Source organism: Brassica napus, chromosome A3, assembly GCF_020379485.1.
Source record: "Brassica napus cultivar Da-Ae chromosome A3, Da-Ae, whole genome shotgun sequence".
NCBI lineage: Eukaryota > Viridiplantae > Streptophyta > Magnoliopsida > Brassicales > Brassicaceae > Brassica > Brassica napus.
The window spans coordinates 4,425,002-4,441,834 of NC_063436.1; the positions used below are offsets into that span (position 1 = coordinate 4,425,002).

The 16,833-nt window shown below is 34.9% G+C and overlaps 2 protein-coding genes across 3 annotated transcripts; both read right to left on the reverse strand.

The window, feature by feature from the left end:
- Positions 1-118: 118 nt before the first annotated feature.
- LOC106419760 (glucomannan 4-beta-mannosyltransferase 2) lies at positions 119-5,150 on the reverse strand. Its single transcript, XM_013860587.3, has 9 exons — positions 4,649-5,150; positions 4,220-4,318; positions 3,784-4,036; positions 2,426-2,536; positions 1,682-1,818; positions 1,323-1,436; positions 1,048-1,247; positions 740-940; positions 119-652 (listed from the first exon to the last, which is right to left on the reverse strand). The coding sequence occupies exons 1-9, from the start codon at positions 4,976-4,978 to the stop codon at positions 493-495; spliced, it is 1,605 nt and encodes a 534-aa protein (XP_013716041.1). The 5' UTR covers positions 4,979-5,150; the 3' UTR covers positions 119-492.
- A 5,493-nt stretch (positions 5,151-10,643) lies between these two features.
- On the reverse strand, positions 10,644-16,015 carry LOC106419522 (DNA repair protein RAD5A). 2 transcript variants are annotated; one of them, XM_048772031.1, is made up of 21 exons: positions 15,887-16,006; positions 15,258-15,801; positions 15,055-15,188; positions 14,826-14,961; positions 14,622-14,675; positions 14,394-14,534; positions 14,169-14,320; positions 14,008-14,092; positions 13,654-13,923; positions 13,409-13,555; positions 13,137-13,292; positions 12,974-13,041; positions 12,766-12,888; positions 12,581-12,680; positions 12,410-12,522; positions 12,024-12,305; positions 11,742-11,942; positions 11,567-11,660; positions 11,396-11,467; positions 11,167-11,265; positions 10,644-11,076 (listed from the first exon to the last, which is right to left on the reverse strand). In XM_048772031.1, the coding sequence occupies exons 2-21, from the start codon at positions 15,789-15,791 to the stop codon at positions 10,954-10,956; spliced, it is 3,084 nt and encodes a 1,027-aa protein (XP_048627988.1). In that variant the 5' UTR covers positions 15,792-15,801; positions 15,887-16,006; the 3' UTR covers positions 10,644-10,953. The 2 variants fall into 2 exon arrangements, with proteins under 2 accessions (XP_048627988.1, XP_013715777.2); XM_013860323.3 differs by having other exon boundaries at positions 15,258-16,015.
- Between the last annotated feature and the right edge of the window lie 818 nt (positions 16,016-16,833).

The window sequence follows — 16,833 nt, forward strand, 5'->3', positions numbered from 1 at the left end:
CAGATTGAAATCACAATAGCTTTTGTTTCGGCCATGATGCAAACAAGATATTCCTAAGGACTAACGCAAACTACGGTCGTGATAATTCATGACTCTTAGGATTTTACCCTTGCGCCAATTGAACATTGTTGAACTCACACATAATCTTCTTAAAAAAATAATACAAAATCTCACTTTATAGAAAAACAAAAAAAATCAAAAAGAAAAACAATTGAAATCTCACAATTACTGAATAACAAATCCCATAGCTAAAATATTTTTTTTTCAAAAAGCAGAAAAATGATAAATAAAAAGAACCCTTCGAGCCTGTCTCTCCTCTTTTCCTTCTTTTTGATAGAAGTCGCTTCATTTTCTTCCTACTTGCTACGGACCGTCTCTATCTTCTTCTCAAACCATTTTGCCTATCAATTTTCCTTGTGATTTCCCATGAAAATTGTATTTATTTTTGCTGAAATTTAATAACTTTTTTTCCTCTCCCCTGAAACGCAACCACTAACTCGGAACATAAGTCCCAATCCAGCCAAGCCCACTGATGAAGAAGGACATTGTCTGAAGAAACAAGTAGATGAAGTAGTTGTTCTTCCCGTGCACAAAGTCATAGCATCCACACACGAACAAGAACGCCGCGAATCCTAGCTCCAACGTATTCAATCTGAGACACAAAATAACTCAAAATCATCATCAAGTGTCTACATATAGATTATAATAAGAAGTTTTAAAGTATATAAAGTACACATACCTATCAGGCAATTTGAATATTCTTGGGAACTTTTTAAGCCCTTTTGTGTTCCCTTTAGCGCTTTGACCGCTTCCAAGCTTAGCAGTCACGACCCATTCGTTAGCTCTACCTGCCTCAAACAGACCAATGAGTGTGGCCTTTGTCCGGTGCAGCGACATCACATTCTCGAATAGGATCCAATAGAACAGCAGATGAATGGACCTTTTGGATAAAGAAAAGATTCAGTATAAGGAAGATTAACTTGACATACAAGTAACCTAATCACAGGACCCTAGATAGTGACTTGAGACACAAGAAACTCAATTTACCTGGGAGTGCCGACGGAGTTTAGGATAGTGATGATGGAAGGGATATAAACGGAACCCCAAATGGGAACTTTAACTTCAGGGACAAGAATGGTGAGAGGAAGAACAACGCAGTAGAAACAAAATGTGACCCAATGTGCAATGACTTTCCTCACAAAGAAGAAGCTGTAGATCACATACACTTTCTTCCAGAATCTCACTTTCTGCACAAGATCAGTAACAGTCAGATTAAAGAATGAGTTACCAGATGTAAGAAAAAAGAGTAATTATTTTATTACCTTGTTTCTGACGATCTCCATGACCATTTTTCTAAAGAGATTTGCAGGTCCACAAGACCATCTATGTTGCTGGAAACGGAAGGCTCTAAAAGTACTTGGAAGCTCACTTTTCACCTAAATTTGAAAACAATTCATATTAATTTTCTATATATAGCAAAATACTGTGTAAAATATATTTAGCTCTTTTTTTTGCTTTAAAATATATTTAGTTCGTAATAGGCTATATGATTATAACATAACTTGTGAATCAGATGTCATGTGTCTTTAGAGAAGTATCTTGTGCACCAACTACTTTTTGTACTTTGATTAAAATTATTCTATTTAATTAATGGAAAATCAGAATTTAAGTAAATTAAAACCTGAAGGTCACCGAGGTAGAGAAATTTCCAGCCACGGAGACTTGCTCGGACGGCGAGGTCCATATCTTCCACGGTGGTCCTATCTTTCCATCCGCCTGCTTCATTTATGGCCGCTATCCTCCATATTCCGGCGGTCCCTATAAAACATTTTTGATAAAATAAATTATTATGACAAAAAAACAATTAAGGCAAACGGAAAAGCACAAATCTATGTAGTGTCCAGAAAATTTAAGATCCGTTTTCGTTTGCTTCCAGTACAAGTCATCATAATGTAATGAATGTGTCTCCTTACGCAACTTAATTAACTAAGCACATGACATGATCTAAGAAGCAAGCAATTAAGTTATTATTTTTCCAGCTTGCAAATCTTACTTATCAGACAAGGGATAACTAAGATTATTACTAACTATGAAGTATTAAGTGTATAATTACACCTAATTGCGTCACGTTTCAAAGTCCCACTCCTGTCAATCTCAATCCATTATTAATTATTTTATTCCATATAATAGATTTTTCATCAGTTTTCTAGTAATAATTGTACACTAGTATCATACAATCATTTTTTAAAAAAAATTTGGGTCCACAAACTGTGCTTCAATTGGTCGGACAATATACCAACTCCATCACAATATCAATAATCAACAATAGTATTTACTTCCAACACTTAATTTTCCAGTATATAAAATTAAAATGAATTTTCAGCAGTCATTAGTATATATGGGTATATATTAGTATTACTCTTACCGTTGAAACCGAAGAAAGCATGTGTTGCTGAACCGACTTCTTGCTCAACAGTGAAATGATAGTCCAACGACATTTCTTGCATCCTCGTCAACAAGCATTCATCGGAATTTACTGCAGAAGTATATAACAAGATCAATTCATTACTCCTAAAAATCATCCCGTTTAAAAATAATTAATAGTAATTGGATAAACAAAAACTCTATTATTTACTAGTATTAAATTATTCAATAAGAGAATTGTCTAAATGTGGCGCTATCAGGAAGTAACGTCCTTCTCTTTTGTTTTTAAGCGTTAATAATCAATCATATTCACATAGCTTTCTCATTATTAAATTCACTAAGTTGGACTTATGCTTGATAAAGACAAAACAGAAACCTATTCTATAAAATACACAAACAAGTGTCGGCAAAAAAAGGCAGGTCCACAGTAAACTCGTTACTCCTACTGTACACTAACACTTTACTAGCATTACTGACAAGAATGGGTTCCACACATGACATTTAAAGAAAGGCAAAGAGCACGTGGAAGGCATCAGAGTCCCGACAATTACTAAAGACTGAACAGTTAAGATTGGCCTCCTACTTGTCCAAAAACCCGACCCGGATCATAAACTGAGTCGAACAGATTCGCTTTCACCGACGGATCCGGAGTTTCGGAGTAGATAAGATGACGTGATGTTATCAACATTTTGTACAAGAAAGTCTATTTTAAGCATTTTTGCTAATATAAGTTGACCCTGAATCGCGCAACTAATCTATAATCCATGCAACACGGTGTGTACATAACTCTTAACTTATTCAAAGGGCAACGGTTTCTAGACGTCTAGTTGTGATTGGCTTTAATGAACCCACTAAAAAAAACCCATACACTAGGCAGCTACTCCGCCGACACAGACATAACTAACCCTACTTCTTCAATCAGTCTACTACAAAAATATTAATAATAATAAAATGTCTAAGAAAAGTACAAAAATGACGAAAATACCATTTAGAAAAGCCAAAAAAGTGATAAACAAAATAAAAATATGCAAGAAAAAGGAGAAAAGGCGAAAAAACATTTTAAAAACTAGTGAAGGACATATACCACCGACACCACTAATGCAGCTACAAAACCAAAACCACGAGCTTTCATTTAATGATCTTTTGATCATTAAATGTTTCATAATACATAAACAAAGACACCGGTTCAGTAAGTATGTTGACCCTGACACCTTCACAACATTATCAAACGTCAATTCTATTCATTATAACTAACTACCAGTCGTATAAATCAATGAAACAAAACTTAAAGATACGTAACAATCAATCTGAATCATCAAACTTAATATTATAGAATATGTTTAACTGAATAAGTCTTACCAAATCTCCATCGAGCCTGGACGAGTGCAATTTTGGGATTGTGGACGAGAAATGGAATGCTACGGCGAAGAAAGTCCGGTTCGGGCTGAAAATCAGCGTCGAAGATGACAACATACTCGCAATGCTTGACGTAACTGCGTTTGAGACCTTCTTTTAACGCACCAGCCTTGTAACCAACTCTGTTCTCTCTGATTTGATACCTTATATTGATTCCTTTACTTGCCCATCTTTGGCATTCCATCTCCACCATTTGCTGCACATTTTAAGTAAATCATTAAATCACCCATTTAAATTTAATAATATTTCAGTTTTATTACAAAATATTAGTCCTAATATCACACCTTTAATTTAAGGAAGTAAATCTTCTGGTTTTATTTAAGAATTTGATTTTGTTTAATGCAAAGCTATATTTTCTGAAAGTGGACTAAGTAATTACCTTAACAGTAGGATCTGTTGAGTCATCCAAGACTTGAATCACGAGACGATCGGACGGCCATGATAGTCCACTTGCCGCTCCTATTGATAGCTTGTAAACCTGAAAGGCAAAAATCACGGGGAACTTTTTCGCTTTTAGTCCCTATAATATAGCTATTTACTACGATTAAGCCCTAAACTATAGATTTAAACAGAAAAACCCCAAAAAATTCATAGACCATTTAAAGATTTACGTGTCTCGACTCTCGCCGTTTTGGGATTTGTAACGGCGGAGGAATATGATGAATACGTGGGGAAAAGTGATTTTTTAAAAATCTGAGGCTACTTTTCTTGAAATCTTAAAACTTGGGGTAAAGAATGTAAAAAAAAATTCTTCACAAAAAACAGAGGAAAAACAGAGCAATGAGCAGAGAGAGAAGAAGAAAGCAACCTCTCGTTCGTTGAACATGGGGATTTGGACGAGGACCACTGGGAAGTTAGAGCTTCCAAGCTCTTCATCATCTTGAATGGGCTCGAACTTGTAACGTTTGTCTGGCTTTTTCCAGAAGAGCTTGACGAGTACGATGACGATTCCCATGTAAACCCTCTCACATAGCAACATGACAGACATGAGCAAGCAGATGTAAACCGCTAGCTGAAGAAGAGGGACAATGACTGGTGCTTTGACAAGCTCCCAGATCATGCCTAGCTGGCCTGTGATCTCCATCCTCACGCCGTCGAATGTCTCCGGTAACACAAACTTTGGTGTAACACCATCCATTTTCCTTCTCTCTCTAGAATGCTATGGTGATGGGGTTTATGAAGTGAAGGAGAGAGGGAGATGAAGGATAGAGGCTTTTCTCTCTCTATAAATCTAGAGAGAGAGGAAACTTAGGGAAGAGAGAGCAGAAGGAAACTGATGGTTAAGGGAGGAGAGAAAGAGAAGGGATAAACCAGCAATATAAATGGTGAATTTTCACATCATTTTATTTAATTTATTTAATTTATTTAATTTCTTTCTTTTGTAGGATATTTTTTCCTTTTTAGATTTGATTCCTTAGGGATTTTCTACAGACAGTAGTAAATGTTAAGTTAAAAATAAATAAACACAAGTGACACTTGGTTTATGGCCTTTGTTAGGAATTACGAATCTATCTCAGTTAAAGAAGTTCTCTGGTAAAGAAACAACAGAGGATTTAATTTTTCAGTTTTTGGGTTTTCTTGTTTCAGAATCTGTGCTTGCCAATGGGTGGAGGAGAAAGTGGAGATAGATTGATTTCTAATGAATTTATTTTCTTTCCTAACGATATTCTTAACAATGATTAATGGTTTGATGAAATTTGAACTTTTTACCATTTGTGGGATTTTGGGTTTTTGCAGCTTTTTTCTTCTTTTTTTTACAATTTATTTTGGGTTTAGTCAACTTTTAAGGACTTTTTATTAAGGGATTTACTTTTAACTCCGTTTCTTTTTGTTGGGGCTTATTCAACTTACTATCTACAAAATTCATTTTTTTCTCAGTTAAGCAGTATTTTAAATGGATACAATTGAGAAATAAACCATAAATGTAAAGAAGTAACGTGCAACTACAGAGAGTTAACATTACCATTTTTGTATTGATTCACATTTACAAATTTATTTAACAGGTTTAGAAAGAAAAAACAAGAAAAAGTAAACTTCTAAACATGTACCACTATTTTCAAAGAAAAAAGTACCACTATTACTAACATAGTTTTCTAACTTTAAACGGCCAGTGCACTAAATATGGAGATACTAAGAAAATGCAATGCGTTAAAAATAGGAGAATCTCAAAAGTAACTTTGTTAGATGATGATATGTTTGGTCATATAGCTACAAAATAATATGAACGCGAAATCTTATGTAAATACGGTTTATTAAACAAATACAAAATATATTACACTAGGGTCGGCCCGCCATACGGGCGGAATATTAGTTAATTTGATATTCACTAAATGCTCGAGTTGAAATTTGTTTTAATATTCAAGAATTTGGTTCTGTTATGTGTTAGTTATTAGTATGCGGTGGTATAGTTGTTTTTCGATTATTCTTGCTTTGGTATTGTATCAAATTAACTAATTGTCCAACTCATAATTATAGATGTACAAATGTGGATTTGTGATAAAGTTTGATGACAATACTGTTTTTTTTTTATTCTTATTCATAGTGGAGTGTGCATGTGTCAGAAAGAGGCCTATAACAATTTTTATGTTTTTGCGTATAGATTTTAAATATATATTATTTTGTATAATGCATACTTACTCTACAACATTTGCTTGTAGACTAAAAAAACTGTTTTCTACATTTTTAAAAGAGAAAATATTTAATCTAAAATATAACATGGACATATGTATCTATAATTGGTTTCGCGGCCACATACTTATAAAAAGTGACTTTAGTCTAGTGGTTCTAAGAGAAATTACCAGTGCTGGAGGTGTTGGGTTCAATTACCCTTGACTGCATTCATTTATTCAGTTTTTTGTTATATTTTGGCCTCAAATATAAAACAGGACACGTGTCACTCCTATAACGCACAATTTGATGACGTGGCTTCACGGGAGAGAGGCGAACATTTCTTTATATATATAGATATCATCTTATTATTTCCTTTTCCAAATAAATCATCATCATATAAACATTGTACATTGATGTTGAGTAATAACATTACACGAAAAATATTCTTTATAGAAATGCCATTTATTAATAGATGTTAACAAAATGATCCAAAAAACATAGTACATTGTTGTTAGGTAATTGATTTGAAACCATATTCTACTCGTTTGATGCGTGGTTAGTGAGACGTAGTGCTCAATGGTGTGACCTCTTAGCTTGTACACAAAATAGAAGTATGATTATAGTTATATGTAAGGTTTGGCGGGAGCCGTGAGATAGCCATAATATCTTCCATACGTCCTATTAATTGTGGTGTAGATGACTTTTTAGGTATTGTATGTTCTCTCAATCGTTACTACTAACCAGTACTGCATCCCGGTTGATGTAGATGAATTTTGATGATGCCATGTTTGATTTAGTCGGCAAACTCCATGTGGTTTAGCACATCAGTCGCAACGTGGATGACGAAAATTGTCTTGTGTATAGTGTGGCTCGAGTTCTGATATGCAAAATTAATTTGGTTATTCAAACAAGTCAAAATATTTTGTAAAGATTATTCATTGTTTTTATTGGTCTTGTTTTGGAGATGCTGTATGTTAATTATACGTATTTTTATAGTCACTGCCAAATTTGTAAATGTGGACTCTTGAGAATAACATAAATTCCTATATATATAATTATAATGGACTGTGTCAAAGGGAAAAATAAATTGTGTGATAATTCATGTACCTTGTTTTCAAAATGGAGTTGTTATTTTTTTTCTTCTTTAATAATAATAGGACAATGTGGTGATTAGAACTTAGAACACCTTGCGCAGCCACAAATAGGAGTAATTATTGTCAGCATATGCATTTTAATCGGACTTGTCCTCCACTTTCAGGTGCTGCTTTTCAACTGTTTTCACGAGAAAGTCGTGTGATTAACATTTTATGTTTCTTTCATCTTAAAAAATTACATAACATGAAATTATTTCAATAAAATAACTACAAAGTGGCTCAGCAAGGTAACGTTCTCGTGTTTGAGGCATGACGAGGACTAGTTGTTGCTTGATAGTTGATATTGTCTGTTTTCTGAGAGAACTAATTGCATACTCTACTTACATCGACAAGTACGTTACAAATATCTACAATAATTAGCAAAAAGGAGAAATCTTAAATTTAAAAGTGTGAAAGAATAGCATGCGTACCTGACTTTTGACCAACATTTCCAATTACGTGAATTTGTAATAATACTCAAGCCTACATACTACAAAAGTTCGACGTTTTCATCCATAGACTATGTAACTAGTCTTCCTAATTACTATTGAAAAACTGTGTATTATAACTGGTCAAAAGCAATTTACAGATCTTGATTTTTTCGAGTTCAAAACCAATCAACAAGAAGTTAACCAATTTTATTAATCTAAAACTATTGTTGACCGTTTTGAGAAATACATAAAAACCTTAAAAACGTAAGTTTTCATGAACTTTCTATTCCAATTTCTACCAAGTTATTAGCTTTGATCAATCATATTTTTACTTTTATTGAAATAGTCTTTCCCTTTTATAGTTATTGAAATTTAGTTATACTCCTTAGAAATCGGGTATTCATAGTACGTCGTCCACGTGATGAATCTCGTTATGAGGACATTCATTCAAAAAAGTTCCAGCAAGCCTGTATATTTCAAGCCGAAACTTTGGACTGAACTGTAGAAATGAAATCAACATGAAAACATACTTATTTGTTTCCTGGGGATGAGTTAAATAACTAACTAGATAACATAATCCCCTGCTTAAATCATGTGTATCATCAATTAACTACTATCATTAGGCTTTAAAAGTTACTAAGTAATAAATAGAGTTACCTCAAATAGAAAGTATACAAAGGTAAAGTCGAATATGTATATTACAGATTATTATTACTTTCTTTAAAAAAGTTTGTTTGGTTTACTTTTTTGTCTGTACTTTTTCTTTACGTTGGAATTTGCAAACCTCTCCATTAATTCACGCATATCCAAAGTCCAAACATGTACCAAATGGATTTTCTTTTGCGTACGAAAGATCCTCAATCAAAGGATAGATGTCTTTGTAGATTATGTTATTTTTTACTTCATAAAATTAAGGTTTCTTTGACAAATAAGCGTAATGGCGACATATAAAGAGTAAAGACACATCCTCGTGTCTACGTACCGCCGATGTGTTGCTTAAAGAGTTTCTTCTGTTTAAAAAAAAAAAAACTGTTTTCTGTTTTTACTCGTTTTGAGATCAAATTTCTACATTTTCTATAAAACATAAATTGATTAATTTAAGTTACATATATAGTTTTTTGACTAAAAGTTACGACATCTAGAGTTTGAGAGCGTTTAACAAATATCTAGTTACAATGCTTCTTATATAAAACCACTGAGCAAGTTTAAAACTTGAAATTGTGTTATCCAAAGTGTTAGCTATATATATATATCAGTATTTTCGAAAACAACAAAAAAAATCAGTAAAATATAGTTTCTCTAGTGGAATAATCAATTTGACTTGCCTCCTTTTGCTTTTGGGTTGATTTATCACTATACGTCTTTTCTTTCCTCCTCCATTTAAGGCCTTGATTAAGTGATAATGTGATATATACACTGCTTTCTAGATGACTTATCCACGCACTAAAATCTATACTATTAAAGCAGGATCCTATTGTCATAATTACCTTAGCCTGCCCTTTCATTCACTAACATTGCATGTTTCATTAAGGGCAATTAAGTAATATTAATAACAAATCTATATTGGGTCATTATTTTTGGATTCAGCCCACATCAAATCTCTTTTGGACCATTTGGGCCTATTAAAAAATCAGATTCAAATCTCATTTTTTTTTTCTTTTGGGCCATTGAGTCCAAGTTCAAATAATTTTTTTTTAACTATTCTTAATTATTATTATTTTCTTTTCTTAATATAATTTAAGCATTCATAAAAATAATTGAATTTTTTTATTGAAAAGTATAAATCTTTATTAAAAGTATATAATTTTTTAATTAAAATATTAACCCCATAATAAAATTAATTTATCAGAGTTATACCAACTTAATTCATTAAAAAAAATAAAGTTAAATTTTTTAAACATAAATAGTCATTTAAAATGAAATACGATAAATAAAGATAAAAATTCTTTTATAAAATAAAACACAAATATATCAAAATGTGACATTTACTAAATATTTGTCAATTGAAAAAAAAACAAAAATAAATCCGCGCTTTGAAAGCGCGGGTCAAAATCTAGTTATTTATTATTTCTGAAACAGGAAAATAAATAGTAAATGTTTTGTTTAGCCTCATGAACGTTTCTAGTCAGTGCGGAACAATAAATAGCATCTCAATCTCTCAATTGCAATAATATTTATATACACAAACTGTGATCAGGCCACACACGTTATTGGATTAGTTGAGTAGTGACTGATGATTATAATGCGAGTCTGACTCAATCAATAGTGAATTTAAGGTTCTAAAGACTTTATTATCGTATGACTCTTGAGAGAATATAGAAATCGTTACGAGAGAAACGTGACGACTAAACCCTTAACGCTCTAGAAGGAGAGAACTTAGCAGTAATAGGCTATTAGCATATTGCATCCTATCTAGGTGTGGTAATAGTACATTGACTGACGAGATTTTATACGATTTTCAATCGATGAATTTGTCATTTTTCTTCGAAAGTTAGGGAGTACGATGTGATAAAATTCACAGTAAAAATTACCGACAAACTGTTATAGACCGGTACATATTCTAACGGTAAAAAGTACAAATATGGTAAAGATTCATAATAATTTTTTTTTTTTGATCAATGATTCATAATAATTTAAAAACAAAAATAAGAGCACCAGTGAATACAAGTGAGAGTTACCACCATATTGAGTTACAAAAAACAATCTGAACTCTATTGTCAAAGAGCTCTCTATAACAAAACAACAAAACCCGTTAGGATACACTAGGCAACCTCTGCACATTCTCCATAACTGTGACAACTGTCCATCATCTCTTAAAATATTAAACCCCATTTTCAATTATGCTATAATAATCTCTGACTCACTTTTCATAGAATGTGACAAGTTACATTCTATGATAACACTTCAGGCATCAGACTTGATAAAAGTGTTATAGAGCTTCAGGTAAACAACATCTTGAGTTCCTCTATACGTGCACTTCGTACTTCTTGATCGGTTAAAGCCCCAGAGATCATTCTCTGTTTCCTCGCCTGAACCGCCTCCATTCTCTCCTCAACTGTTCCCTACGTTTTACAAACATTTTCCAACAAGTTTCTAACAATCAACATTTCCTGATCTTGGAGATAGCGTGGTACACAAGGTTTCAAAGGTACCTTAATGATGAATCTTCTGATTTTGACTTCCTTAGTCTGTCCTATACGATGGATACGCATAACAGCTTGTTCCTCTACTGCTGGGTTCCACCATGGATCCTACACGACATAATTTTTTTAACTGAATCTGCTTAAACTGTGTTGTATAGTGCAGTACTCTTTGACAAACTATTACAAGGTTTACATCCTAAACGAACAACATGATCTCTAAGGGACATTAATGGCATACCATGACAAAAGCATTGGACGCAGCTGTTAGATTTATCCCGACCCCACCAGCTTTTAGAGACATCAACATTACCTAATCCAACAGTTAAACAAGAGAAACGTCAGCTTCATTTTAGAAACTATAAAATATAAAATTTTGAACATTTCATTAATGTAATGCGACTACACCAACCATGATACTACCATCTTCAGAAAACTCTTTAAGGACTTTCTCTCGTTGCTGCTGGTTTAGCGTACCATCCAGACGCACAAATGAAATGTTGTTCCTGGAAACGAAAAAAAATTGATTGAAAACATTTTTTTTCTTTCTCAAAACTGCCATAGGAAAGTCAAGTAAATGTTTATACCGAGAGAGGGGAATTTGGAGGAGATCGAGAAAAGCAGTCCACTGGCTAAAGATAATGCTCTTAGAGCCTGAAGAACGAAAACTTTCAAGCTCTTCCAGAAGAGCAGTGATTTTGGATGATTCTACCCAATTCTTCTCCACGTCCACCTGGAATCTACTTTCGGTTGGTGCTGTGATGAGTTCTTGTTTGCTCACAGTTTTCCTACGAAACAAAGATTCATCATTAATGGCTGAGAAACAAAGATTCATCATTACTTGCAGGGAAGAAAAACTTTCAATATACCTACACACAGGACATAACCCAGAAGAAGAGTTTCTCCAACTCGCCAAGAGACACTCACGACACAATCTATGAGCACACGGTGTTAAAACGGCATCCTCAAACGCTTCGAGGCATATTGGACACTCTCCTTGCTCTCCTTTGCTCAGTTCCTCTACCACCTCCTGAACAAAAGCCACTGATGGTAGTACATCTTTGCCTTCCTTCTCTAGACCGCAAGATTTTCCACCAAGAAAACGTTTAGCCAGCTTATTCAGATCAGAGTACTGCGCTGTATCACCTCGACTGTATGCATGAAAAAAACAAGGAACAATTATAAAAATTATGACAACTGTAATAGATATGGAAGCCATGGATGTTAAGCTAAGCAAAGGGATACAAACACATACCTCATTACTAGAAAAGGGTGATCACAACACTGTCTAAGACGCAGAAGCAATTCCAGGATCGAAGCATAGTTATGAAGAACTTTCCCTTGTTGAACAAATTGATCAAATTTCACCTGAAAAGACCCGTCAGCATCTTCAAAGAAAATAAAGAATCATGAGAGTAAATAATACCTTGGATCTTTTAAACAGCGCATCGTAGAAATCTCTCTCGGACTCCGAGAGCTCACAGTAAATGACCCGCGCATCAGCAGGTGGTAGAACAAGAATCGGCCTATAATAAAATTAAAAACATTACTTCAGATTAACCATGGAAACTTACAGGAAAATATGACTAATTTTATTTGCAGTATTCTCACCGTCCTTCTCGATCGGTGCTAGACTTGGTTCTCCTAAGCATGATAGGTTTTAAGATAGACTGGACTAGCTTTAGCCCTCTCTCATCTCCCTCTTCAAATGGCTTTTGGACAAGTTTATTCCACCTAACAATAGATATGTTCCAAACTAATAAGCTTCAGCCATTACAATGTAATGTGTTTCCAGCCAAAGATAGATAAGAACCCTTACCATGCCCAAGTTCCCCATGGTTCAATCCTCAAAAATCGTAGAAGGCTATATAAATCCTCCAAAGTATTCTGTTAAGAAGGTAACATAATAAGTGATCACGAAGTCCAAAATATTATGACCAAATCAATGTCCACCATCCATTTAAATTAGAAAGATCAATCACCTGAATAGGAGTACCCGTAAGACACCAACGTCGATCAGAAACCAAAGCTGCTGCAGCCAAGGATACTTGGGTTTTTGAGTTTTTGATGGTATGTGCCTCGTCAAGAACAATCCTAAACCAACGAACTGCATAAAGCCCTTCACTCTTGGCTGAATTCTAAGAAAATTAAGAAACAACAAAGAAGTCAAGAATACGTTCTTGCGATGCGTTTGTAAACCTATGTACATGGGATAAATACATGACCCGGAAAAATAGTTTTAAATGAAAGCTACCTCTGCGAAAAACTCGGATGTTAGAACCCCATATGTGGTGATGACAACATCACTCTGGGTTAGAAGTTTCACATCCTTTGGCCTGTCAGGGCCGTAATGAAGATATACAGATAGGGACCCAGGCTTAGCATGCATTTCAATCTCTGACTGATCATAAAGCAGGAGCAAGAAAAGTCAGATAATACAAGGAAGCTAATGAGTTGCATCAAGCATGGAACGAATTCACATAACGTAGATAATAATACCTTCCACTGGGCTAAAAGTGTCATCGGACATATAATGAGGTTACCACCATTTTCAAGGGCACTTTGCTGTTCCAGAAGCTTCTTATCAAAACCTGGAAATTTAGTTGCCTTCACTGAAGGACTAGTAGACTCATCTAAAGAACTGCTGATCCCTTTGTCGCCTTCATTAATGAGGCATTGAACCCCGGTTAATGCAGCTTTCCATGAATGGGCAAGCATAAGGGATATGGTCATTACAGTCTTCCCGAGACCCATTGCGTCTGCTAGAATCTGCAAAAAAGTTATGACATTAACTTATTATAAAACAACTACATTACAAAGTGGCAAAATCCAGAAGATAAGTTGAGTTCATACTCCTCCTCTTGCCATTTGAAGTGTGCTAGGAAAGTGTATTGTTGCATCACCAGTGAAAGAGTTCAGGTAGACAACAAGCTCCCTCCTATTGACATAAAACAGATATTAAACATCTCATTTGACTCGTCCTAAAGTTGGCATAAAATAGAAACAAGGCTTACTTGTCAGCTAAACAGTACGCTTCCCAACATGGGTGAAGCATTGTTGCTGCCTCATCAGTGCAATTTCCTTTCTCCAGTTGGGTCATCCAGTGAAGTGCTTGCTTTTGATAAGCACGAAGCTCACAAAGAAGTTTACGTGGAGTTTCCATTTCCTGTTGCAAAAGTTCCAAATGATTTTCTAATGTCGAATATAAGTATGCAAACAGTCTTGGCAAATGAGAATACCTGTAAATCAGAACTGTCCCCAACACCAACAATGTTATCAAGATCACCATCGCTGATACAGTGCTCGTTTTCATCTCCGTCTGCATCTTGATTAAGCTTCTTGACCTTGTTTAGTTGAAGCAACGAAGTAGAAACGGGATCCTATATCCAAACGAGCAAACAGCAAATGACAAACTTGACAAGAAATAATCCGAAGTTTTATATGCTGATATGATAAGCAAATTTTACCTTGGAGCTCAAAGGTCGCTTCCGAGTGGACAAATCCTCAGGAGTAAACTCTGCCTATATATATGATGAAGAAAGAAAGAACCATTTGAATATAAATAATTATTTGCCATCTCAAAGTTTGCAGTCTTAACAAAATATGGAAGAAAACTGCAATCTATCAAACAATCAGCACATCTTAGAGTTACAGGCAAGGACACACATTACCTTCTTAAAGGGAGTCAAACCAAGTAAACGCAAGAGGTTTGGGAGAGGATGGAATGTTGATTCCTCTGCCGTATTAGTGGCTACCTTAAGTGAAGTAGCACTATGCTTTTGAAACATGGAACTATTAATGTATACGCTGTATCAAAAAAAAAAAAAAAAAACACTTCAAAAAAGACTAAACCACCTTTCCCGAAATAACCAATCCAAAAGCAATAGTCTATCAGTATACCTTACTGAAAGAAGAATTGTATCCATAATGCCTAATGATTCAGGAGCCGACTTGCATCTCCCTTCTATCCTAACCTTCTTGTCTCTCACAAGCGGTAGAAGACACTTAGCCCACTCATTTGGTATCCTACCAATCTGCCACATAAATATAAAAAAATTTAACATAACAACAAGTGTGAGAAAAGAACATAACTTTAAACACACCTCCCCTGAATCCTTCGTAGAGAACCTAACGATATCAGAAACATTACGCGCACTTGGCCTCCCCCTTCCAAATCGCTTCCCAGGCATCGTAGCCTCGGACTTTAACGCTTTACTACTCGGAAACGTAAACAACAGCTCATCACCAGCCTTCAATCTCCTTCCTTTACACGTCGACAACCCCGACAACTCGGAACATCCCACGAACCACCAACACTCATCCCCTGAAACACTCTCATCTACTTCTTCCTCCACGCGATGATGGTTCGCTGCTCCTTCACTAAAAGGACAGACCTTTAAGCCGTCCTCCATTCTCTTCCCTCCATTAACCCCCCTCGGAGTAGAATTAGCGGCGGCGGCGGCGGCGGCTATATCGTTAGGTTTGCTGAAACTGGGAGTGTCGAAGATTATATTGATGGCAGCCGTGGGATCGAGATTCGCCATGTGAAGGGCTCTGATTATGTCCATGTCTGAGTAATCGGATCCCACGACTGATCTGACGGTGGAGAGCAGATGGTCTGAAACTTTCGTCCCCATTTTCAAAACCCTAGACCTCAATTTTTTTTTCGCGAAAGTTCGAAATTAGAGAAATTGATTGAGGGGTTTTCGCTAATGACGGCGGAGGAAGATACCCTTTAGAGAAAGGAGGCAGATTGACGACGACGGAGGCTGACGAAATCAACCGGACGATAGAAAGGCGCGTAAAGTAGCGATAGCGACGGGTCTCTCTCTCCACATTCCCGCCATTATATTTTTATTTTTATTTTAAAGTGATGGAAAAAAAATGGAAAATAGGCTAACGACGTCGTTTAACAGCTATCCAAACGGGTCTGGATCCGGGGTAACCTTATCCCGGCGACGTGTCTCTCCAGAATCCAACTTCCCGCCAATATTTTATTTTTACTAGTGGTTTGGCCGCGCTTCGCGCGGCAATATTATATTTGTTTAGCTTAATATTGCATATATTTTGATGTTTTTGTTTTTTATTTGCTATTAAAAATGTTTATGAAATTATATTATTTTGAATATTATCATCCATTATTTTATGTTGGTTTTTATTTGATGAAAACACTTCCTCATTATGTGTGTCTGACCATTGTCTTTTACACATGTTAAATTGACAAATAATGTGTCTGCCGTCTGGTGTGATCTTATCGTAGATGTGATAATATTGTAATGTGTTCGGCTTTTTTTTTTTGACAAAGGTTCGACTTTGTTTGTTTCTATTTGATTTTGACTTATACTCTTCTTGTTTTCTTTTCTAGTGGTCTTATAATGTCTATCTCGTTTCTAATGTGTAATTCTAAATATCTTTGTAGTATGGGTGAGTTAAAAAGTTAGTGAGCAACATTAAAACATTTTAAAATTTAATGAGCATTTGAAAAAGTGCTTAATTTACTCTCATTTGAAAATAATGTTAACTTTCGCTATTTATATTTTGTTGTTCTTATTAGAAATGTTGTCAAAATTTTCTTAACATATTCAATATATCCAAGTCTTGAGATAGTTGACGTTTGATGAATAACAGAAAAATATAAGCAATACCTGTAAATCTTAAGATGAGATGCTTGGATTTCAG